Genomic DNA, 25,006 nt, shown 5'->3' with positions numbered 1-25,006 from the left:
TTGGATGTCTCCCTACTCCACGCTCACTTGGCTGTGCTCTTGGTGTTTCTTGCACGTGCAAGGTGGTTTGCCATTATCTTCCTCCCTTTGCCTTCCTCTGGGGTTACGTTGTTGATACTCTTCTTTTGTATCTGCCATCGGCCCTGTGAAAACTTCATTTTTGTCTAGAGGCTATCACTCTGGTGATGTTGGTGCTTTCTTATCACAGTTATCATGAGAAGTGAAGAGTCTTGTCATGAATGCAAGTCACGGTTATATTAATATTTTCCTGAGGCATGCTTACCATACTCATGCCTTGGCTATTCTTATATCGTACAATCTTAGATGACAACTTTTGGTTTTCAATAACTTGGTTCACTTTTACCTTTTCCAATTTCTATATTTTGTGCAATATCATTCTTGACTGTTTTTAAAAATATTTAAATAACAAATAGCAAAAATAAAGAATACCTGAGGCAGTGGCCCAAGGTGGGGACATAGTCAAGCCCTCTTTGACTTGGAGAGTGTCTACAAGGGGCTTTACTTAGGCTCTGTCAACATACGGACTATTTTGTAAATAATTCTGCTTTGTCAAGCCTTTAAAAACAAGAGCTTTTTTGTAAAATAGAAGCTTAATTTAAAAAGGCTGCTCGGGACTTATGGACATGAGGGCACAGTAGGAGGACCCCGAGCTCACCTCGTCCCATGGATACAACTAGGTAACACACACATCAGTCTAAATAACCCAGAAAATGATCCGGAGACGGGCGGAACAATCTCCACAACTAAATGGAGAGAAGAGGGCACATTGAAGAGGGTATAAAGGGCAAGGATGTGGTCAGGAGCCACACGGCCCCCCAGGTCAGTCCGCCTCAGGAGAGAGCTGCCTGCATGGAGAGCAGAGAGGAGCAGATCCCGCACCAGGGAACCCACACAGGGAGGACGAATCCCCGAATCCCCGTAACACTTGGCTTTGAAAACCAAAGGGGCTGAACTTGATGACTTCTCACAACCAGGGGGACTTAAACCCTGAAATTTTAAAAGTCAGGGCTTGGCTCTAGAGCAAAGCGGGAGAGACCCTGAGGCCCCAGGCTTGCTTCAAGAGAGGGCAGGACATCCCAGAGGAGACACAGCAGAAAAGCAGCAGTTTGAAAAATGCCTGGGGCACACAGGAGGGAGGGTTATTCATTCATCTCAGAGCATGTCCTGGGGGGACAGAGATCACTGGGGGCCTCCTCCAAGAAGAAGGAAGCTGGCAAGCACCGGTTCCCTCCCATGGCCCCCAGCATAAATGCACAGCCACCTTCAGGAACCAACCTGTCGCTGACACACTAAGAACTTGTGAATACTGCTCCTTCCTCCCCCAGACAGATCTGCCTCAGCCCCAGGGCTGTGGGGGGGGGGGGGGCACGGGGGGCTTTTGGCTGGAGCCCATGCAGGGCAGGGCTGCAGGCCTGGCCAAGTACAGGCAGCCCCACCAGGGACCAGCACCACTCCAGAGTGACCCCTGCCCCAGGGAGAGGGGAAGATGACTACAGGCGCCAGTCAGGCTGCAGCCTGGCCGTGGGCTGAGGGAAGACACTGTGTCTGACTGTGGGCCCTGCCCCCCAACCCAGCTTCTCAGGAGACAACACAGGGAGAGAAGCCTGCAGCTCACTGCTACTGCAGCTCTGGCAAACACCTGGCCTGACTTGACTCAAATCCGAGGCATCCACAGACTGGCCCACTATTAATACTGAGACCAAATCCTGCCCACAAGAAAGAAAACCACTGTAGACGACTGGACTGTAGGAAAAAGCAGCTCAGTCACACAGCTGAATGTACGCAACACTCATAGAAGACACCCCTGGAGCACCAGGTTCTGGTGAACAGGGGACTGCAAGGCACCAAAGAACCTCTTCTTCCTAAGCCCATGACTTTCCAGTGCAGGAGACATAGCCGACTTTCCTAACAGAGAGAAACAGATACAGAGACTTAGACAAAATAAGGAGACAGAGGAAAATGTCCCAAATGAAAGAACTGGACAAAATCACAGCAAGAGATCTAAGTGAAATGGAGATAAATAATGTGCCTGATAGTAAATTTAAAGAAATGATCATAAAGATAACTCACTGGACTCGAGGAAAGAATGGGTCACTGAGACCCTTAATGATAAAAAAAGAACCAATCAGATATGAGAACACAAGAAACGAAATTAAAAATAGACCAAATGGAATACACAGACTAGAAGAAGCAGAAGAATGAATCTGTGACCCAGAGGACAGAGTAAAGGAAATCAGTCAAGCTAAGCAGGTAAAAGGGGGAAAAATACACAAAATGAGAATAGATTTAGGGAACTCAGCAACAACATGAAGCATAATAACATCCATATTATCAGGATCCAGAGGTAGAATAGAAAGAAAGGAGGGCCAAAAATTTGTTTGAAGAAATAATAGCTGAAAAATTCCCAAATCTTGAGAAGGAAACAGAAATCCAGATCTAGAAGGCACAGAGAGCCCCCAACAAAAAAAAACCAAGGAGGTTCCTACCAAAACACATAGTAGTTAAAATGGCAAAAAGTTGTGATAATGAGAGAATTTTAAAAGCAGCAAGAGAAAAGAAAACACTTACATACAAGGGAAATCTCATAAGGCTACAGCTGATTTTTCAACAAAAACTTTGCAGGCCAGAAGAGAGTGGCATGGTGTATTCAACGTATTGAAAGGGGGAAAAATCTGCAACCTTCTATCCACCAAGGCTATCATTCAGAATAGAAGGAGAGATAAAGAGCTTCCCAGACAAACAAAAGTTAAAGAGATTCATGACCACTACACCAGCCCTACAAAAAATATTAAAGGAGCCTTTGTGAGTGAAAAGGGAAGACGATAAGTAGGAATTAAGAAAAATAGCACAAAAGCAGTAAAAATAAGTATATCTGTAAAAATCAGTCCAAGGACTCACAGAATAAAAGGATGTAAAGTATGACACCATATACCTAAAATATGGGAGCTAGTGGAGTAAAGAACACATTCAAACTTAAGTAACTGTCAACTTAATACAGACTGCTATATGCAGAAAATGTTGTATACAAACTGAGTGGTTACCACAAGTCTAAACCCGGTAATAGATATGCAAAAATTAAGGAGAAAGAAATCCTAAAAATTTCACTAAGGAAAGCCAACTAATCATGAGAGAAGAGAGGACGAAAAGAAAGGAACAGAGGAGAACTACAAAAGCAACAATAAAACAAGGAACAAAATGACAATAAATACATATTTATCAATAATGACTTTAAATGTAAATGGACTGTTCAATCAAAAGACATAGGGTGGCAGAATGGATTAAAAAAAAAAAAAAGACCCATCTATATGCTGCCTATAAAGGACTTACCTCAGAAACACCTGGACAGATTGAAAGTGAAGGGATGGAGAAGTATTTGTCATGCAAATGGATGTGAAAAGAAAGCTAAGGTAGTAATACTTATATCAGATAAAATAAACTTTAAAACAAAGATGATAACAAGAGACAAAGAAGAATACTATATAATAATAAAGGGAACCATCCAACAAGAAGATATAACAATTGTTAATATTTATGCATCCAACATAGGAGCACCCAAATACCTAACCCACTTACTATGAATGGACAGATCATCCAAACAGAAAATCAATAAGGAAACAGTGGCATTGAATGACACATTGGACAAGATGGATTTTAACAGATATAGTCAGAACATTCCATCCTAAAACAGCAGAATACACATTCTTTTAAAGTACACATGGAACATTCTCCAGAATAGATCACCCATTATGCCACAAAACAAGTCTCAACAAGATTCAATCTCAAAAAGATTGAAGACATACCATGCATTTTTTCTGACCACAACACTATGAAGCTAGAAATCAATCACAAGAAAAAATCTTGAGAGAGCACAGATACATAGAGATTAAATAACATACTATTAAACAAGACCAAGAAATCAAAGAGTAAATCCCACATTACCCCGATACCCAAACCAGATAAAGACACTACAAAAAAGAGAACTACAGACCAATATCTCTGATGAACATAGATGCAAAAGTCCTCAACAAAATATTAGCAAACCAAATCCAACAATACATTAAAAAAAAAAAAAAAAAACATTCACCACAATCAAGTGGGATTTATTCCTGGGATGCAAGTATGTTTCAATATTCAAAAATTGATTAACATGATACATCACATCAGCAAGAGAAAGGATTAAAAATATATGATCATTTTAATAGATGCAGAAAAAGTGTTTGACAAAGGACAACATCCATTCATGATAAAAACTCTTAAGAAAATAGATTAAGGAAGAACATAACTCAACATAATAAAGGCCATGTATGAAAAACCCACAGCTTACATCATTCTCAGTGAAAAATTAAGAGCTTTCCCCCTAAGATCAGAAACAAGACCAGGATGTTTACTCTCACCACTTTCATTCAACGTAGTAGTGGAATTCCTAGTCACAACAGACCACAAAAAGAAGTAAAATGCATCCAAATTGGTAAGGAAGAAGTAAAACTTTCACTATTTGCAGGTGATATGATACTATATATAGAAAACCTTGAGGACTCCACCAAAAACCTGCTAGAAGATAAATGAATTTAATAAGATCCCAGGATATAAAATCAATGTACAGAAATCTGTTGCATTTCTATACGCTAATAATGAAGCAAGTGAAAGAGAAATTAAGAAAGCAATCCCATTTACAATTGCACCAAAAATAATAAAATAACAAAAAATAAGCTTAACCAAGGAGGTGAAAGACTTAGACTCTGAAAACTATGAAACATTGATGGAAGAAATTGAAGATGATACAAACACATGGAAAGATATTCCATGCCCATGGATTGGAAGTACAAATATTGTTAAAATGTTTATACCACCCAAAGCAATATAGACATTTAATGTAATCAGCATCAAAATACCAAGAGCATTCTTCATAGAACTGGAACAAATAATATTGAAATTTGTATGGAACTACTAAAGACCTAGAATAGCAAACCAATCTTGAAAAAGAAAAACAAAGCCAGAGGTATCACAACTCCAGATTTCAAGTTATACTACAAAGCTGCAGTAATCAAAACAATATGATACTGACACAAAAACAGACACATAAATTAATGGAACAGGATAGAAAGCCTAGAAACAAACCCACAATGATATAGTCAGTTAATCTTCAACAAAAGAGGCAAGAATATGTCCCGGGGAAAAGATAATCTCTTCAACAAAGGGTGTTGGGAAAACTGGTCAGCCACCTGCAAAAGAATGAAAGTGAACCACTTGCTTACACCATAAACAAAAGTAAACTCAAAATGGATTAAAGACCTGAATATGAGACCTGAAACCATAAAATTCCTAGAAGAGGGGATCCCTGGGTGGCTCAACGGTTTAGTGCCTGCCTTTGGCCCAGGGCGCGATCCTGGAGTCCCGGGATCAAGTCCCACGTCGGGCTCCCAGCGTGGAGCCTGCTTCTCCCTCTGCCTGTGTCTCTGCCTCTCTCTTTCTCTATGTCTATCATGAATAAATAAATAAAGAAATATTTTTAAAAAATTCCTAGAAGAGAGCACAGGCAGGAATTTCTCTGACATTGACGTTTTTAGATATTTCCTGAGGCCAGGGAAATAAAAGCAAAAATCAACTATTGAGACTACATCAAAATAAAAAAGCTTCTGCCCAGCAAAGAAACAAGCAACAAAACTAAAAGACAACAGACGTAACAGGAGAAGACATTTGCAAATGACACGTCTGATAAAAGGTCAGTATCCAAGATGGATAAGGAATTTATATAATTCAACACCCCCTCCCAAAATAAATAATACGTTTTAACAATATGGAGAGAAGACACGAACAGACATCTCTCCCAAGAAGACATCCAGATGGCCAGCAGACACATAAAAAGATGCTGAACATCACTCATCATCAGGGAAATGCAAATCAAAACCGCAATGAGGTATCACCTCACACCTGTCAGAAAGGCCACAATGAAAAAAAAAAAAAATAAGTGTTGGTGAGGATGTTGGGGAAAAGGAACCCCCATGCACTGTTGGTGGGAATGCAAATTGGTGCAGCCATTGTGGAAAATAGTATGGAGGTTCCTCAACAAATTTAAAAATAGAGCTACCCTATGATCCAGTAATTGCACTACTTGGTATTTACCCAAAGAATACAAAAACACTAATCTGAAAGGACATATGAACCCCTATGTTTATTGCAGCGTTATTTACAAGAGTGAATTATGGAAGCAGCCCAAGTGTCCATCAATAGATGAATGGATAAAGAAGATGAAGGGTATATACAATGGAATATTACTCAGCCATAAAAAGGAATGAAATTTTGCCATTTGCAACAAGATAGAGCTAGAGAGGGTAATGCTAAGTGAAATAAGTCAGAGAAAGACAAATACCATATGGTTTCACTCATATATGGAATTTAAGAAACAAAACAAACAGAGGAAAGAAAAAGACACAATCCAAAAGCAGACTAACTGCAGAGCACAAGGTGAGGGTTGCCATAGAGGAGGTGGGTGGGAGGATGGGTGAAATGGGTAGAGGGGATTAAGAGTCCACTTACCATGGTGAGCACTGAGCAATGTCTAAAATTGTTGAATTGTCATATCGTACACCTGAAACTAATATAACACTGTATGTTAATTATATTCAAATTCAAATTAAAAACTTAACTTTAAGAAAAGGCTGCTCACGCTGGGAAGGAGCTGCTTGGTCTGCATTCGTGAGCACCATTTTGTAACCTGACACTGGGCTCCTTCAGCTGACAGCATGAAGCTTAAGTACTTGGTCTTAGCTCTCTTCCTGTATTATTATTTGACTCAGTATGTTAAAATTAAGTATTTTTCAGTCTTTTCCGCCAGACTGAGCTCTCTGAGTGCAGGTTGTAGGTGCTCAGTGAAGATCTGTTGGACTAGAAACGGGAAACCCAAGGCCAGAACCTTCTCATGGTAGCAATAAAGACGGTAATGAAAAAAGTAGTATGGGATTTGGATTTGGGTAATAATCTCCACGGCAACGTTGCAAGGGGAGCCGGGTGCTTTCTTAGTCCCCTAGAATGTCATGATACAAATGAAGTGCTTTTAAACTCATCCTCTGTGGCTACTGCAACCAGGCCCAGTGCTGGCCAGTCTCAAGTGTTCTGCATTAGGGTGTTTATGAGCTCTGTCCTTTCCTCAAGGAGCCAGAGGAAGAGATAACCATGGAGGACAGTCCCACTATGGTTAAAATGGACCAGGGTGAAAATCAGATTTTACCAAGAAGAAGGTACCTCCCCAAGGCACTTGGCTACATCACCGGTGATATGAGAGAATTTGCCAGCTGGCTCAAAGGTATTTATGCTTCCATCCTTTGGAGAGATGGGAGAAGTAGATTTGGGGGAAATGATTCTTTCATTATAGTCTCCTGCCTTCTATCTCCCCCTCTCCCCCTCTCCAGTTTTTAACTTTTTATCTTCTTTTTTTTTTTTTAAGATTTTACTCTTTTTTTCCTTAAGATTTATTTATTTGAGAGAAGGAGCGAGCACATGAGTGGGAGGGAGAAGGCTGAAGAAAGAGAGAGACTCTCAAAGCAGACTCCCTGCTGAGCACGAAGCCTGATGCGGGGCTCAAACCCACGACTCAGAATAGAACCTGAGCCAAAGGGAAGAGTCAGATGCTTAACTGACTAAACCACTCAGGTGCCCCAAGATTTTATTTTTAAGTAATCTCAATACACGACATGGGGCTTGAATTTACAATCCCGAGATCAAGCGTCATGTGCTTCTCTGAGCCAGCCGGCACCCCTAACTTTGTATCATTTAGCATGCAAGCCTCTTCAAATATTTTTTTTTATGGAGATAGTGCTTAGGGCCAGGGCCCTCCTCCTGTTTAGAGGAAGACACCTGGCTCCATCCCATAGTTTCAGCCCTTAAAAGCTGAAGTTTTACTGTTGGTAATTTACTTCTTTAGCTTTAGAGTCTGTACCTCTGAGCATGGTAAATAAGTACATTCAGTGCTTTCTGCAGTGGAGATTCTGGTAAGAGCAGGGTGGGCTGAGAATGAAGAAACTGGAGGCTTTCAGGGATCTGGGTACCATTAAGGGGGAAATGGCTCAGCGGGAAAAAGCTTCCAAGAATATCAAAAATTAGTTCCACCCTTAGCAGAGAGGATTTTGATGATTTTATTCAGGGTGGGCACCAGGCACGGAAAGGAGCACCTTGCCTTGTCACATCCTTAGCTCTGCCCATCTCATCTCTTCCAGACAAACCACAGGTGCTCCAGTTCGTTGACTGGGTTCTTCGGGGCATATCCCAAGTGGTGTTCGTCAGCAACCCCATCAGTGGAATCCTGATTCTGGTGGGACTGCTGGTCCAGAATCCCTGGTGGGCTCTTAATGGCTGTGTGGGAACGGTGGTGTCCACCCTGACGGCGCTGTTGCTTGCCCAGGACAGGTAGGTGCATCCATCCAAGCCTGCTCTTCCTGCTTCTGAGAACACAGGAACCAGTCAGTGACTTTGGGCATCGGTGATAAAGCCCCACCCTTCCCAGAAAAACTTACCCTTTATTCCACAGGACCTGGTATTTGTGTTCAGTCAGAGGTCAAGGCATTACTTACATTCCTTATTGTTTCTCTTTAACCATTCCCTAGATCATTCTTCTGCAATGATTACTCAATTATTTATCGTCAGCATTTTGTTTGTTTGGGCAAGAATGCATAGGAGTCCTTTTTATTTTTTTATTTTTTTAGATTTTATTTATTTATCTGAGATAGAAAGAGAGCACAAGCAGGGGGAGGAGGCAGAGGGAGAAGGAGACTCCCCACTGAGCAGATTGCCCAACTCGAGACTGAATCCCAGGACCCAGAGCCAAAGGCAGATGCTTAACCAACTGAGCCGCCCAGGAGCCCCATGTGTATGAGAACTTGAAAAGTCTTGGTGGTGTAAAAAAAATCTCACCAATCCCATCCTATTTTGTTTCCATGCTCAGTTTAGTGAACCATTCTTTATAGATGGTGCAAATGTTAGCTCAGTTTCTGGAAAAGTGAATAATCAAATTCCCAGTTATGATTTAAGAAGCATTAGCGTGTCTTCTGAACTATGTGCTGGATTAAAAAGACCACTACTTTATAAATTGATCTGTTGTTGAAGAAGTAAAACGCTGACTCCCACCACAGGGTTAGACAGCTCCTGACTTTCTGGTTTAATCAGGGAGGCTGCTGGTCTTCGAGGTGTCCAGAATCAACGCATGAGCACCAGTGGGTGGTCATTACACAACTCAGCTCCTGTGGCATTTAGAGCTCCGAGAACGTTCCGCTTTCCCATCAGGTCCAAGGAGCCTGATGTGTTGTCCGTAGATTAGGTTAAATCCAATTCCGGTACACGTCAGGAAACAGCCCACCCAGTTTGGAGATGTGGTCCAGCATCGTGCCATATCAAATATCCTTTCATTATTTTGTTCCAGCAAAAAATGACCCACTCTCCCTATCAGGTATTATTTAGAAGGCAAGCCATATTTACATGTGTTGGCTTTCAAGTATCTTTTACCTTCCTCAGGCCTAAAGGCCTGCATTAAAATAGCAATCCTGTTGTAAGTGAATATATCTCTTTCTGTTGTTTTTAAGCCATAGTGCTCCACAACTTGCAGACATTGCCATGAAAGCACAGGCAGTCTGCCTTAAAATCTGCAAGTCCCTTGTTGAGAAAGCGAGTCTTTGCCTAGCTGTCTGCTGTGTATTCCCAAATTCTAGAAGAGAGTATCACTTACAGGGTTAAACCAGTAAACATTCCATCACTTCCTACATGTCCCAAAAGATTCCTTAAGGGAGACAAAGGACACTGGACAGAGAGCCCCACTGCTAATGCTCTCACCCAGATGAATGAGTGGCACCTTCTTCCTGTTGGGCTGGTGCCTCGTGCCCCAACTGAAGCTCTCACGCCACCTGCACCCCCTCTATAGCCTGGCCCCTGGCTCTGTCACCCCCCCCCCCCCCCGCAGACCCTGCACCTGACCTCACCCAGCTTCGCAGCTCGTGGCCTCGCTCACTTCATCTTTGAAACTCCAGCCCTTCCTGGTGGAGATGTTGCCAACTAATAGGGCCTCGGGGAGCCCGGCTTGTCAGCCTTGGGGCTTATTCTGCAGAAGTTGTTTCATTTCTCACTTGGGGCTCCTAGTTCCCAGTTACAAACTGGGAACCATTTTGGCCGGGAGTAGAAATTTACTAACAGGACCACCTTCAGAAGTGAGGTTAAATGCTGAGAAGCGAAAAGGAACCCAAGAATGAATTCGGTGCTAGATATGCACATAAGTGGAATAACTCTGCCCAGTAAAAGTACTTGTTTTCCTTTGCAATAACTTGGAAACGTGTATTTGGAGAGCACAAAGTGGAAGTGCAGGAAGATGAAAGTGGATCCTCAGTTGGAAGAGTCGTTTTTTTAAGGTCACAAACACTACAAAAGGAGTTTGCAATTCAACAATCTTACACCTCTCACCAAGAATGTCAGACTTAGAACCCAGTTTCCTCTAAGAGCTCTATTCGGATCAAAGGCCCTTAAGACACAGAGGTAACAACTTCCTGAAGGAAAGGCTAAAGAAAGCAGAACAGGCCGCCTTGCTCATTTCCCTTTCTGCACCTGGATGCTAGAATCCTGTCTCACTGTGACACCTCTGTAGGGGGTTGTTCTAGAAGCACATTTGTATTTTACCTTTATCTACTATATTTCATTTTTCCATGACTTTATTAGTGTTTGGCTTTTATAGACTTGGAAATAAATTTCTAAGTATAACCTCATTTTCTAATGTGACCATGATCTGAAAATTGCAAGCACCATTTCTGGGCAAGTCCGGCCCCCGCCCACCCAGAATGCGTCCCCCCTGTGCCTCTCTGCCCACAGGTCAGCCATCGCCGCAGGACTCCACGGCTATAATGCCACCCTGCTGGGAATACTCATGGCTGTCTTTTCAGACAAGGGCAATTATTTCTGGTGGCTGTTATTACCTGTGTCTGCCATGTCCATGACTTGGTAAGTTGTGCCTGGTTCTCAAAATACCTCTAAGAAAAAAAATTCATAGTAGGGGGAGGGAATGGGGAGTTACTGTTTAATGGGTACAGAGTTTCAGTTTTGCAAAATGAAAAATGTTCCACAAATGGACAGCAGTGGTGGTTATACAATAATGTGAATGAACTGAATGTGAGTGAACTGCAGGCCTTAGGTTGGTTAAAATGGTAAATTTTATGGTATCTGTGTATAGCAACGTTTAGAAAAAAAAATTTTTTTTAACTTAGATTCGGGTTACATCTGTTAGAAACAGGAAGCATCCAAACACACTGATGCATGTGACCCTTGACACACACCTCGTCCCCCCTTCCTCTCAGATTCTGATGTAATTGGTCTGGGGTGTTACCTGGGCACTGGGAGTTTTAAGGCTCCTGGGGGTTTCTAAAGGACAACTAAATTTGAGAGTCATCCATGGTCCTCAAACCTGCACACTAACGAATCCCCAGCAGGGCTTGGGTAAACACGACCTCTGCTCCCCGCCCCAGGGCTTCTGATTCCGTCCCTCTGGGTGAAGCCTAAGAATTTGCATCTCTAACTAGTTCTCAGGTGATACGGCTCATCCAGGGACTACACTTTGAGAACCACCTGTGTGCCTCTATGAACTCTCCTTACCCACCTGCCCCTGCTACCTTCAAAAAAATTTCTTCACTGAATTCGGTTCCTTTTTTTTTTAACCCTAAATCCTTCAAACTAGCTAAAGGTTCTTTTTGCTTGTTTGTTTTTTGGAAGCACACATTTCCTTCTTACGATGGCACATTTAGAATATAAATCACGAATATCCACCCAGATGAGAAGGGTAGCCCACTCTGCACAGTGTCTGCAGGGCCACCTGCCCTGGCTGCACCCACAGCAGTGTGGGAGAGAGCCTGCTGGGAGAGCCAAGCTGCCCAGGAAGTAATTTCTTACCAGTTCTGAAGAACAACCTCAAGGACAGGAGGTGGATCACCTCCAGGTGCTCACCACACCCCCTCCCATAATCTGGGGCTCTGACCTTCATGATGGGCCAACAAGTGAGAGTACAAAAGGGGTCCCGAGACCATCTAATCTAATCCAGTCCCCCAGGCTACAGACAAGGAAATGGAAGAGTAGCTCCTTGCCAAAGGTCACACAGTTCACCAACGGCTCTGGACTTAAAGCTGTTCCTCCCACCCCCACCCCCGCCCCGCCCTGAGTTTAAGATATTTTTCCTCCCGCCCACACCACCTTACATCCTCCCTTGGACAACTGTTTCTCTTTTTCAAAAACAATATGCTAAAGGCGCATGAAGATGATACAGAAATTCAAGACGGTGGCTGCCCCTGGTGGGGAGGACCGGGCACATGATCAAGTAGGTTACATGGGGAAAGGGGGCTCCCACTGGGTGCAGAGTATTTTACTTTACGTCTAAAATACTAGAAAAATATTTCTAAAACCTAGATTCCCTAAGTCACTGTGAGCGATCCCAGAGTGTGATTTTTCGAAAGCCAGATGAGCTACGAGTTGATTTTTGACTTTATGGAAAAATTCTTCTCTGACAGGATTTATTCCACGTTGTGTTTGTTTTTTTTGTTTCAGTTTGGGGTTCTCTTTTTCTTGTCCTCCCATAAAAAGTTTGCTGAAACAGCACGTTAGTATTGTGCCCATGAAAGAAAGCCCCCCCAGGGTGTAGAGATTCAGTTTGTCAACTGACTTGTCACGTGCATGTTCTTCCATTCTGTTCTGTGGTCGTTGTCATTAGCCCAATTTTCTCAAGCGCCTTGAACTCCTTGTTCTGCAAATGGGACCTCCCCGTCTTCACTCTGCCCTTCAACATGGCATTGTCAATGTACCTCTCGGCGACGGGACATTACAACCTGTTCTTCCCAAGCAAATTGTTCAAACCCATGACCGCGGTTCCCAATGTCACCTGGCCTGACCTCAGTGCCCTGCAGGTAAGGTACCCTGTCCTCTCACATTCCTCCCTGACTCGAAGACACCCAGTGTCCCCTTGGTTAATTGTTCTTGGGCATCAGAGCCTTATGGAGACTCAGCTCTAGGATGGCTTTACTGCCTCCCTCTTGCCCTCTCACCCATTCTACTCTAAGGCTGTGGGTTCTAAGGCTTTGTTTATTATTATTATTATTGAAAATTAGTTAACCTACAGTGTTACATTAGTTTCAGGTGTGCAATGTAATGATTCAACACTTCTACCCATTGCTCATCAAGATACACGTACCCTCAATCCCCTTCACCTACTTCCCCTATTTCCCCATTCAGCTCCCTCTGGTGGCCACCAGTTTGTTTTCTGTATTTAAGAGTTTGTTATTTTGTCTTTTTTTTTCTTTGTTGTAAGGGTTGTTTTTTGGTTTTTGTTTGTTTGTTTGTTTGTTTTTAATGACTGCTCAAAGCTAACTTTCCCCCTTCTTTTCCTAAAATTCGGTCTAGAGTATAGCTCCACTGGAAATCAAAGGCTGTTTCAAAATTGTCCCTTCCTTGGGTGGATGTGATGGGGCCCAGCCCTTGAGGAAGGGCCTCTAGTGTGGAGTTAAGGCCTCCATGACCTGCCTCCTCTGATCAAAAGAACTGGCTGGTTACTGTTAGATCTCATGATAGAACCTCTCTATTCTGCTTTTTCTCTTGGTAGATCTCATAGAGTATGTACAGTGATTCATGGTGCTCAAGCATTGGTAGCCATCAGAATCGTTGTTTTTAAATACGATACAGGCTTCATCTCAGACTCTCTGTATCATAATCTCTGAGGGGGGCACCTAAGAACCTATGTTAACAAGCTCCCCAAATAATGGTAATGGGGGCCAGAATTTGAGAACCACTACCACAGCATGTATTGTATCCAACTCCTTTCCGATGTGCACAGAGAGAGTGCCATTTTAAAGACCTGGTTGACCCAGGCCCCGCTCTTCCTGGGGTGTTTATTTAATAACTCTGTTGAAGAGTTGTTGAAGAGTTATTAAATAACTGTTTAAAACAAGAGAACACTTAAAGGCAGAGGAAAACAAACAAAACCCACCTTTTTTGATGTGCAAAAGACTGGTTTTCTGCACTACTAGCTCATGAAACCCCTTTTTGCTGTCCTGTCTGCTGAGCCATCAAAACATGTGAGGGGCTCAGGCAGGCTTTTCTTTACCTTCTTGCCAAGAAAATAAATGGGAGCATTTGGAAATAACTCAGAAAGAAAGTCAAATGTTTGTTCAAACTACCCATGAAAAATAATATCATAAATAATGCTAATTGATCTATCTAAAACTGCCCTGTCCAATATAGTAGCTATTAGACCCACAGAGCTTATTTAATTTCAATGTGAAATTATTATAATGAGATAAAATTAAAAATCCAGGGATGCCTGGGTGGCTCAGTGGTTGGGTGCCTCCCTTCGGCCCCAGGGCATGATCCCCAGGGCCTGGGATTGAGTCCCGCATCAGGCTCCCCGCATGGAGCCTGCTTCTCCCTCTGCCTCTCTGTGTCTCTCCTGAATAAATAAATAAAGTCTTTAAAAAAATAAAATTAAATAAAAAATAAAATTAAAAATCCAGTTTCTTACCCTTATACTAGGCACATTTCAGGTGCTCAGTAGCCCCATAGGGAATATTCCCCCATCAGGAAAGTTATATTAGACAGTGGGAGTGGGGGGTCTTCCTCTTCTCATTCTGAACTACCACCCCAACATCAGCACATGTCTCTCCCATCTCACTTGACTCCCCCGTTTTCCTGGCCACACAAGGGATAATAGTTCTGCGGTCGATTCTGAGTGAAAGCCTATGCAGTCTGTACCGTGTCAAGTTCCTTGCTGTAGAGAAAAGAGCAATGATCTTGTGTAGACATGAAGATCCAGTGTGAGCTGCAGAATTCAGGATCCACTTTAGGATAGAACCAAACTCACAGTGTGATCCTGTGCTCTGCGCAAGGACGGAGGCAGGATTGGAAGCCAGTGTCAGTGCAGCCTAATGCATGAGGGAGAGGATAATTCTTTTTTTTTTAAAGACATTATTTATTTATTCATTCATGAGCGACACAGAGAGAGAGGCAGAGACACAGGCAGAGGGAAAATCAAGCTCCCTGCCGGGACCTGATACAAGACTCGATCTCAGGACCCCGGGATCACTCCCTGAGCCACTCAACCACTGAGCCACCCAGGGACCCCGGGAAAGGATAGTTTTCGTGCCAAAGCAGGGCCCCCGTAGCAGAGTAACTGCCTCCCCATGGTGGCTCAAAAGGTGTACATGTGACCTGGGGCGAGGAAGGCGTCTTTCAGTAAATGATCTTGGTCAAGCTAACATGGCTAATTATGCCTAGCCTGGCCTTACCGGAAGTGCCCTTAGAAAGCATTACCAGGTGTTAGCTTAAATCAAACCCTCTACTTTCCTGAAAACTGTCAGTCTGTGAACACATTAGCTGAATTCAGGCCTCACCAGCATTAGTGACATTTACATGTATTTTTGTGTTTTGAGGACTAATTGGCAGTTGCTGGTAACCAGCGTAAGCTAAGGATATACCGGTTGAAATGAATACATATTCTCTGTAACAGCGGAAGTATAAATAGGGTACTGATTCATGAACTTGCCAATAATTGCTCGTTTAAAAAAAAAAAGATTTTATTTACTTGAGAGAGAGCGAGCACGAGCAAAAGAGAGCACAAGCATGGGGAAGGGCAGAGGGAGAAGCAGGCTCCTCGTTGAGCCAGGAACCTGATGTGGGGCTAGATCCCAGGACTCTCAGATCATGACCTGATTTGCTGAAGGCCGATGCTTAACCAACTCAGCCACCCAGGCGTCCGCAATAATTGCTTCTGAATTGTGGAAAAGATAACCCAACTCTGGGTCTTTGGCCTTAACAGCCCAGTTGCATGGGAGTAATAATACTTCTGTTGACCATGGTGGCGTTGATGCATTAGCCTGAGGCCTGATGCACAGTTAAGAACTGGAAGTGTAAACTGTGGTCCCTGCTGTCCTCACTGGGGGACACGGCAGGTGAGGTGGGGGCAGCAGTGGTTCCACCTGGGGGCTTATCAGCGACCGAGGCCAGTGTCAGCGCCAGCAGCGGAGCCCCTGAGTTAGTGGCCGTGCCAAGGAGGCATGCAGGCTCAGCATCCGCCGGGGAAGGGCCTGTGTATCTCTTGGGATCAAGCAGAAGTATGAGATTTCTCTGTAACGAGACAGAGACTTAAAAATTTAGTAACACAGAGATGTGCTAACTCTGACGTTGCATTGTACGTGCCTGTGAGCGTCCTGTGGGTTTCTGTTCAGTTGTTTTAATGACCTCGTTTTCTGAATGGCTTTGCAGTTACTGAAATCCCTGCCTGTGGGTGTCGGGCAGATCTATGGCTGTGATAACCCGTGGACAGGGGGCATTTTCCTGTGCGCCCTCCTGCTCTCCTCCCCACTCATGTGCCTGCACGCCGCCATCGGATCACTGCTGGGGATAGCAGCAGGTAAGCTGAGGGCTCAGGCCCAAGTACCCAGCACCTCCTCCGCAGGCATCTTCCATGCTCTGGACCTTCCTGGAGGGCTCTACTTCCAGGGGACCAATGGGAGTTCATGGGTGCTCCCCCACCCCCGGCCTCCTACCACAGCATCCTGCCTTTGGTGCACAGCGCTGACCCCACCTGTCTTCCTTAATAGGACTCAGTCTTTCAGAGCCATTTGAGAACATCTACCTTGGGCTCTGGGGTTTCAACAGCTCTCTGGCCTGCATTGCAATTGGAGGAATGTTCGTGGCGCTCACCTGGCAAACTCACATCCTGGCTCTTGCCTGCGGTACGTATATTGTGCATTGGAAGGAGGGTCGTTCATAACTGTGGGATCAGTCCATACAGTAAAAAGGGACTATGTGAGACACTGGGGCCAGGTTCCAGTGAGGGCCCCCGGCTGCCTGCAGGTGTGAACAGGGCAAGTGGCATCCCCTCCCTGGGAGGATTAAGCTCTGCTGTGCCCTCCTTATTGGTTGTCGTGAAGACAGGAGAACCTGTCGAGTCGTGTTAACTATTTTGCCATATGTACGTGTTGGGGGATAGAAACTTGACTCATCCTATGTTCTTCATACTAATCGTTTGACCCAAGAAACGAAAATGGAAATGACTCAAGCTAAATACAGAGCCATTCCTCCTGCTGAGTCAGGTAGGACTCCATGTGGCCCTTGGAGAATCACACGAATCCAGCTTTTCTCACACACTTCAGGGAGTGTCAGAATCAATTGGAAGGCTTGTTAAAACATAGATGGCTGCCCGCCCCACCTCCCAGCCCCCGGTTTCCTCCTTAGAGGTAGGAGAGGAGTTGGCATTTCTAACGAGGGCCAGATGGTGCTTGCTGCTGTTGGTCTTGGGAACCACATTTTCCGAACCACTGTGTTCATCCCTTCTGACCCCTATGTTCTAGCCAGACTCAGCCTGTCAGAGCTAGAAGAGGTTCTAGAGGTCTCCAGTCCATGCCCCTCGTTTTATTGTTGGAGTTCTGAGGCTAGAGAGATAAAGTGATGTGTTGAAGGGGACCCGGCCAATTAGGGTAAATGCAAGCCAGAATCCACATTTGCTAAGAAACTCTGAATTCCACGCACTACACCACTCTGCTCTCCTGTGGCAGCCTCCAGGCCTTTAGGTAAAACCAAACCTCAAGTGATGTAGATTTAGAAAGCTAGTGGGTTTCTCATTCTGCCTATCACACCTACCTTCCTTTGGACAGGTCAGATTTTCCTCACTGGCGTAGCCTGACGGTTAGGGCTGTATACTGAGTTAGCTGAGAACCCAGACCCTGAGGCCAGAACCCTAGCTCTGCCAACTTGAATTTCGAGAGATGCCACACTCACCCCCACAGAGGCCATACTGATTTCCCCTCCACAGACAATGGGGAGTGTGTGTTCCGTCCATGCTGGGCACTGTCCATTTCATCCGCGGATACGAAGTGTTGAGAGGGACCTCTGGCCCCTCTTGGAAAGCAAATCTCCCCTGCAAAATGTCACAGCGAGTTCTGTCTTGCCCATATCACCCTGCCCCCGGCCCAAGGAAAGACCGACTATATCAGCTGGGGTAAATAAATAACACACATTTATTACAGAGTTGCCCTTTCACAACTTCGCTGTGGTATTATCAGGAAGAGGCCCCAGGAAAGGCTGAGGGAGCCTGGCAGGGCCGCCTTCCCTGCCTCCAAACCAGAAACTGCCCACCAGGGGAGTCCTAACTTTGTTATTTTGTCACTGCAAACTATAGACACATTTTGTCTCTATTTATTTATTTATTTATTTATTTATTTATTTATTTATTTATATTGGGGGGGGAGGAGAATCTCAAGCAGGCTCCATGTTCCGCATGAGCCTCAGGTAGGGCTTGATCTCATGACCCTGAGACCATGACCTGAGCTGAAATCAAGAGGGGGGGTTGAGTGACTGAGCCATCCTGATATTTTGTCTCTCTTTAATGCTGGGGTTGTCATAGTAGGACTCACACCTGGTGTTCTGCTGGGATGGACACTGTCCATTCGGCACTCAGGGCCTTTCTGCCCCTCACTGCCCAGGGTGCCATCAGAGTCATCACCCACACACTGTGGTGTTGCAGACTTGCACCTCTCCCGTGAGGTTTTCCCAGTCCCGCTCAGCAAGCCTTAATTGATGCACAGCTACTGTTAGACAGTCTAATGCTCTTACTATGGAGAGAAAAGCAACTTGCAATTGGAGACGGCTTGGAAACAGCATAGCAGGAAGAGACCAGAGCTACTGCTGGACCTTTCAAGTGCAATCCTTGTGAAAGGGAGAGGAATGGGGCACCCGGGGGGCTCAGGGGGTGAGCGTCTGCCTTTGGCTCAGGTCGTGATCCTGGAGTCCTGGGATCGAGTCCGGCTTCGGGCTCTCCATAGAGAACCTGCTTCTCCCTCTGCCTGTGTCTCTGGCTCCCTCTGTGTGTCTCTCATGAATGAATGAATAAATAAATAAACAAAGAAAGAAAGAAAGAAAAAGAAAAAAGAAAAGGAGAGGAATGGTGATAAGGTCTCATGTGCTCAGGGGAGGTCTCGTAGAAGAGCAGGTACCCAAGACAGCAGGTGCTTACCCTAGGGCTGGCGAATATTTGTTAAGGAAGGAAGGAAGGAAATGGGGGAAAAAGGAATGAAATTATCAAATCAAACAAAGAAGCTCTTCCAACCCACACCCCTGCGCAGTTCTCTGCTCAGAGCAGCATCGGGGTCCCCCCAACCAGGATGGTTTGGCAGCCAGTGTTGGTGGAAATACAGGATTGCATTTGAGGTTCACCGCCTCCCTGGAAAGCGCATCTTCAAGCTGCCCTTTTACAAAGGACAATACTGAGTGCCAAAGTTCAGTGATTTGTTGTACAGTAAAATGACCAGAGCTGGGGTTTGAAGCCCAGGCTGTTTCTTTTTTTTTTTTTTTTTTTTTAAATATTTTATTTATTTATCCATGAGAGACAGAGAGAGAGAGAGACACAGGCAGAGGGAGAAGCAGGCTCCATGCAGGGAGCCCGATGTGGGACTCGATCCCCAGACTCCAGGATCACGTCCTGAGCTTGAAGGCAGATGCTTAACTGCTGAGCCACCCAGGCGTCCCGCCCAGGCTGTTTCTGAGACAAGCCTTTCCCACGAGCATGAGACAATTCAGATGTGAAAGAATTAGGTATGCTGTTGAACAAAAACACTGGGATAAAAAGACCAAAGATTGGCGAAGGAATGGAAGTCTGTGGTAAAGTAAATGAGCGTCACAGAGTCCCTCCTCCCCCTTCCCCCCCCCACTGCCCCCCACTACCCCCCACCGAGGTGGCTCAGGTGGCTTCTCAGGCCCAGGAGGTTTAGGTGGTGGGCTGGTCTCATGGGGCCAGCGCTGCCCCAGGGGCCTGTCTGGCCAGTGCACCAAGATTATTCTGCAGCCTGTCTTTCTGAAACCCCAGCTTCCCTGGGCTGCCTTGAGCCCTCTCTTCAATTGATGATTAGCTACTTGAGATCTTTGTTTTTGTTGTTTTACCACCAACGGTCACACATAGACTCAAATTACCGCTTTAAGATTTGTGCTCACTCAGAGTTAAGGAAAAGCATAACATACTAATTCATTGGCCTGTGTGCCAACCTTAACAGTATTGGGAACGATGTTATTATGGGGCGAAATCCCAAGTTTGTGGTCAGTCCTGCTGATTGCTGAATTACTCTCTCTTTATTTTTTTTTTATACCATGATTTTTTTTTATGACTGTAAATTCCAGTCATTAATAGGACAATCCTAGATGCATATGGTGTGGTTGTACAGAATCCATGCTATCTCAAGAAACATTCATAGGTTTCAATTTCTTCAAAGATTGTATTTATTTTAGAGAGCAATAGAGTGAGGGAGGGAGGGGGAGAGGGGGAGAGAGAGAGAGAGAGAGAGAGAGAGAGAGAATCTCAAGCAGATTCCCTGCTAAGTGTGGAGCCTGACACAGGGCTCAATGTCATGACCCTGAGAATGTGACCTGAGCTGAAATCAACAGTCAGATGCTCAACCAGCTGAGCCACCCTGGTGCCCCCCTACATTTCATTTTAATTCAGTTATGTTCAGATAAAACAACAGGGAAGCTTATTTGCCATGGAAGGCCTTTTCCTTAGGGATCAGTGATAATAGCAGTGAAATAGTAACCACAGAAAAGCTACCTTTACTGAGTACTTCTCATTGCATGCTAAACCCAAGTATTACTCCTTTCATGATGACACCAACCCCATGAGAAATTTCTGCTACCTCTATGGTGCAGGTGAGGAGGTAGAGGCTTAGAATGAAGGCCACAAAGCTCCTAAGCAGTAGAGTCTGGATTTGAACCCAGAACTGCCGACTGTAAGCTCATGCTTGTAATCAGGGTGCTGAGAGCTAGCTGGCAAAATGAAAATGTACATTTCCTATAATGAAAAGTACACCTACTAAGTATTGTTGTTCCCTCCCCTTTTTTTTAGCCCTGTTTACTGCTTACCTCGGAGTCAGCCTGTCACACGTGATGGCTATGGTGAGTTTGCCTTAATCTTGCTTCATCAGCAGCATGATCGATCGGCTCTCAGTGCCGTGGAAACCCCCCTGAGGTCCCCTGGGTGGGGTCCCCAGTGCAGGATCCATCGCTGTGTTAGCCACTACTTTCCCATCTCCTGCACCTGCCTGTTCCACACACACCTTGCTAAAAATATCAGATTGCATAATTTAAAGCAGTGAAACTTAGGTTGTATACCATATTTACCAAGTTCATACTCTGAGTGCCAGGGAAGTGACTTTAGAATATTTTCTACTTGAACAGAAAGCCAGAACCATGTAGTGGTTGAGAAATCAGGAAAGGGAGGGAAAGGATAATTGGCTAAAGACCCAGATGGTTTGGATTTCGTTTTTAATTGAGCCATTTGTTAAACCCCCAGTGAGTCATTAATAAGAAGCATTCAGACCCATGTCCTAGCTGAATTATTTAATAGGCAAAATCGTTACCTGTGTAGTGCCTCCTGCCACTCTTTCTCCTTCCCTTTTGGTCCTTGACCTTCTCCTTCAGACCTGCCTGAGTTGCCAAGAACAGCCCAAAGCAAGGACTTCCCCTCAAAGAGCTTAGAGTCTGTTTGGGAGCCACAAGAAAGGGAGGAAAACCAGGAGAGTCCAAGATGAGTCTGGGTGGAGATCAGGAGAGAGGTCACCATGGGCCAAACTAAGCAAAGAGGGCCCTGTGGGTGTGAGGAGGGGTCAGGGGCCACTGGTGGCTTCCTAAGTAGGCAGCTCTGTCTATACTCCAATGCACACTTCAGTTTGCATGTGGTTCCAGACAAGGGGGTTCCTGAGACAGAACTTCATCTTGTTGGGAAAGATGCATGCTTTGAACTTGGGTTGACTTGGTTTCCAGTCTTCACATTACCACTTATTTACCCAGAAACTTGGATTATTATGCAGCCTCCCTAAGACAATTTCCTCAGCTTTTGCAGACATAATGCCAATTTCATCAAATGGCCATGAGACGTAAATATGTAAGGTAATTACCTAGTTTAGGACCTAATGCCGAGTTGGCATTATCCAATGAAATAACTTATTGGGGTGCCCAGCGTCATCTTCACAGTGGTGTAGAAACCCGACTGTATGAGAGGGAGGGAAAGATGTGCAAAGTGGACATTCCCAGACCACCCTAAGGAATGGATGGTGACATTTCAACTGCTAAATGCAGTCCCACTGGGATCGTGGACTCCAACTCAGTGGGCCTAAGCAGAGTCCGGTTGGTGCCCCAGGATGCATCCCCCTGGACTGAGTGAGAATGGGATGGGTGCTGGTGCTTTGTGACAGGATCTCAGAGGAGTATGTGGCTTGTCTCTTCCTCTTCAGGCGGGACTGCCAGCCTGCACCTGGCCCTTCTGTTTGGCCACACTACTGTTCCTCTTGCTGACCACGAAAAATGCCAACATCTACAGAATGCCCCTCAGTAAAGTCACTTATCCTGAAGAAAACCGCATCTTCTTCCTCCAAGTCAAGAAAAAAAGGATGGTTGAAAGCCCTTTGTGAGAGCAACCCCCACCCATGGCCAAGGTCGCAAGGGGTGGCTGACAGCCCCAGGTGACTCCCGGGGTCTTGGCAAACTGCTGTTTTTTCACTAGTGACAATGTTCATACTAACCCATTGGCAATCTGTTCTTAAGCTCGCTCTGTAGCTCTCTTTTAGACTCCAGGAACATCCCCAAACATGTGAGAGACACGTCAGGATGGTGTGCCCTGGTGGGGCGTTGGTGCTAGACTGTCATGTCGTTATAAAGTCAAACAGCTCTCACAGAAAGAAGACACGAGACCAGAGCTAATTATTTACCGGTGTTCTTGGTATTTGGTTGGCTACATGATGTTAACAGTATTAAAAACCAAGCTCAAAAAAGGAAAAAAAAAATCAAGCTCTACAAACCAACTAAGCCTTAAGTGAATGGAATTCATGACCATGAAATTAGTCAACCCAGAATTCTCAGATAAGCAGTTTGACTCGTTTAAAATCCATACAAGTCACTTGACGGGAAGAGCACTGGGTGTTATACTATATGTTGGCAAATCGAACTCCAATAAAAAAAAATATATTAAAAAAATAAATAAAATAAAAACCATACAAGTCACACTTGGCAGCTGTGGCCACAGCTCATTCTCCGGCTCCTGGGCAGCAAAGGGGCCTGGATGCTGCCCTGAGTGTGTTGCACACTCCCCTCCAGGAGATGGTTGATTCTTTCCAGGCTGACACAGCTATAGGAGGAAGAAAGGGAATTTTATCAGTCAAAACTATTCTGTAGTGTCATTTTCCTTCGACACTGCAAAAGATGTTTTAGATAAATAAAGCTTATGATCATTTTCTTGGGAGAATGGATTTGTTTTTTCAATGAGGTAAAATAACAAGTTTCTGGCTTAACCAGTTCCTAGATATTAAGGAAAAGTTACATTTTTATAAAATAATCGGCATAGCTATTTTTTTTTTTTTTTTTTTTGGCATAGCTATTTTTAATTCCATCCCCAAGTGGATTTTATAAATGCCTGGAATGAGTAGAACCGAGTCATCAACATCCAAGGCCCTTTGAAACCGCATTTGCTACTCCTTTGAGGCTATGTCTTATATCATAAAGCCTGGAAGGGAAGGTCAGATTGTTTCTGGGCGTTTAGAGCTTGTTGAGTTTCCTACTTAAAAAAAAAAAAAAAAAAAAAAAAAAAAAAAAAAAAAAAAAAATTCATTATTTTCTGCATGCTCACAATGTTCTCGCTCAAAAACCCGAAAAGACATACCGGTAAAAGGGTTCTCCTGTCTTTGTATTAATTTTAAGGTTATTGGTCCCATAAACATTCTATGAGCAAATGCACAGAGGATGCCGTGGAAAGCTCTACTCACTACCTTCTACTTCATTCTGTATCAATCTGCTATTTTGGAGGATTCAAAAAGAGAAATAGTGGAAGTCTAAAGTTTTTTTTCTCGCCCTTTGGGTTTGCAGTGCTCAGTGCAAAATAGACAAGTTTGCTGCCGGGATAAGCGGAAGAAGGGAAGTAAACCTACAAATATTTTGGGGAGAAGTCCACTTCTTCCTTTTCTCAGGAACACAAACATTGTTCCAATGTAACAACCCTGTAACCAGAGCCTTTTGAAACTCTGAATGTGCAACTGTGGTAGATTCATGTGTATTCCTGTTGGAAAACTAAATGTTCATTGTTTGCACGGAAATCTCCCTTGTTAAGGAATTTGTGAAGCAAGACTGGGGGAGATGGGTCAGGTTTGGGGTGGGGTGGTGGGGTGGGGGAGGACACAAAAAAGCAAGCAGAACCAAAGATAACCAGGAGTTAGGAATCTGAGCCATGGTGGAGGGAGCCAGAGCCTCTAACACGTAGGCCGCCTTCTCAAGGAGCTCCAGAATGATCTCTACCTTCTCCTGGTGTGCTCACACAATCATGTAAATAGGAACAGTCTAAGGCCTTGTACATTGTCTAATTTAAATGGTATTAAACTTTTCAAGCTTTTTTTTTTTTTTTTTTTTTTTACTGAGTATTATCCTGAAATGAAGTGAGTATTTTGTCAGTTTTCTTAGGAATCAGCGGTATTCTTGCCTTTTGTCTGTAATAACAGTTTTCCAAGTAAGAATATGAATAAAGTTATACTCACAGCTTAGTTTTGTGTAAATTTTGTTTAAAAGTCACCTATGCCAGGCACCTAGGTGACTCAGTTGTTGAGTGACTGCCTTCGGTTCAGGGCGTGATCGCAGAGTCCTAGGATCGAGTCCTGCATTGGACTCCCCACAGGGAGCCCTCTGCCTGTGTCTCTGCCTCTCTCTCTGTGTCTCACGAATAAATGAATAAAGTCTTAGAAAAAATAAATAAAAGTCATATATGCCTTTTATATTATGGCGCATATTAACCATCATGTGCCTAAGAGTATGTTGATTACAATTGCTTCTATTTTGGTGTGCTGCTGTCCTTATTCCTTCCCTAGACTTGCTAACAGCACCAGATATGTAGCTGAGCAAACCCTGTTCAACTCGATTATGGACCCATCCCTGTGGGCCTCCTCTCAACTGCACACTGTCC

At 44.3% G+C, this 25,006-nt stretch overlaps 1 protein-coding gene and 1 long non-coding RNA gene across 9 annotated transcripts in view; one reads left to right on the top strand and one right to left on the bottom strand.

Moving 5' to 3' along the window:
• The window catches only part of SLC14A1 (solute carrier family 14 member 1 (Kidd blood group)), a 48,849-nt gene extending 24,259 nt beyond the window's left edge, over nt 1-24,590 (top strand). For all 8 annotated transcript variants that reach the window (XM_035719415.2, XM_025429006.3, XM_035719412.2 and 5 more), the window contains 8 exons: nt 7,174-7,324; nt 8,235-8,424; nt 10,864-10,992; nt 12,746-12,938; nt 16,285-16,432; nt 16,623-16,757; nt 20,912-20,961; nt 22,299-24,590. In XM_035719415.2, coding sequence (XP_035575308.1) covers nt 7,195-7,324; nt 8,235-8,424; nt 10,864-10,992; nt 12,746-12,938; nt 16,285-16,432; nt 16,623-16,757; nt 20,912-20,961; nt 22,299-22,475 — 1,152 coding nt within the window. In that variant the 5' untranslated portion in view covers nt 7,174-7,194 and the 3' untranslated portion in view covers nt 22,476-24,590. The remainder of the gene's footprint in view (nt 1-7,173; nt 7,325-8,234; nt 8,425-10,863; nt 10,993-12,745; nt 12,939-16,284; nt 16,433-16,622; nt 16,758-20,911; nt 20,962-22,298) is intronic.
• LOC118355354 (uncharacterized) lies at nt 8,138-12,137 on the bottom strand. The gene is made up of 2 exons (XR_004817684.1): nt 11,935-12,137; nt 8,138-8,456 (listed from the first exon to the last, which is right to left on the bottom strand). It is a non-coding gene; the product is annotated as an uncharacterized LOC118355354 (long non-coding RNA).
• Nucleotides 24,591-25,006: the final 416 nt, after the last annotated feature.

This window comes from Canis lupus, chromosome 7 (assembly GCF_003254725.2).
Source record: "Canis lupus dingo isolate Sandy chromosome 7, ASM325472v2, whole genome shotgun sequence".
Lineage (NCBI taxonomy): Eukaryota > Metazoa > Chordata > Mammalia > Carnivora > Canidae > Canis > Canis lupus.
Note: the sequence above shows the minus strand (reverse complement) of the source record. Positions and strands in the feature narration are given on the sequence as shown.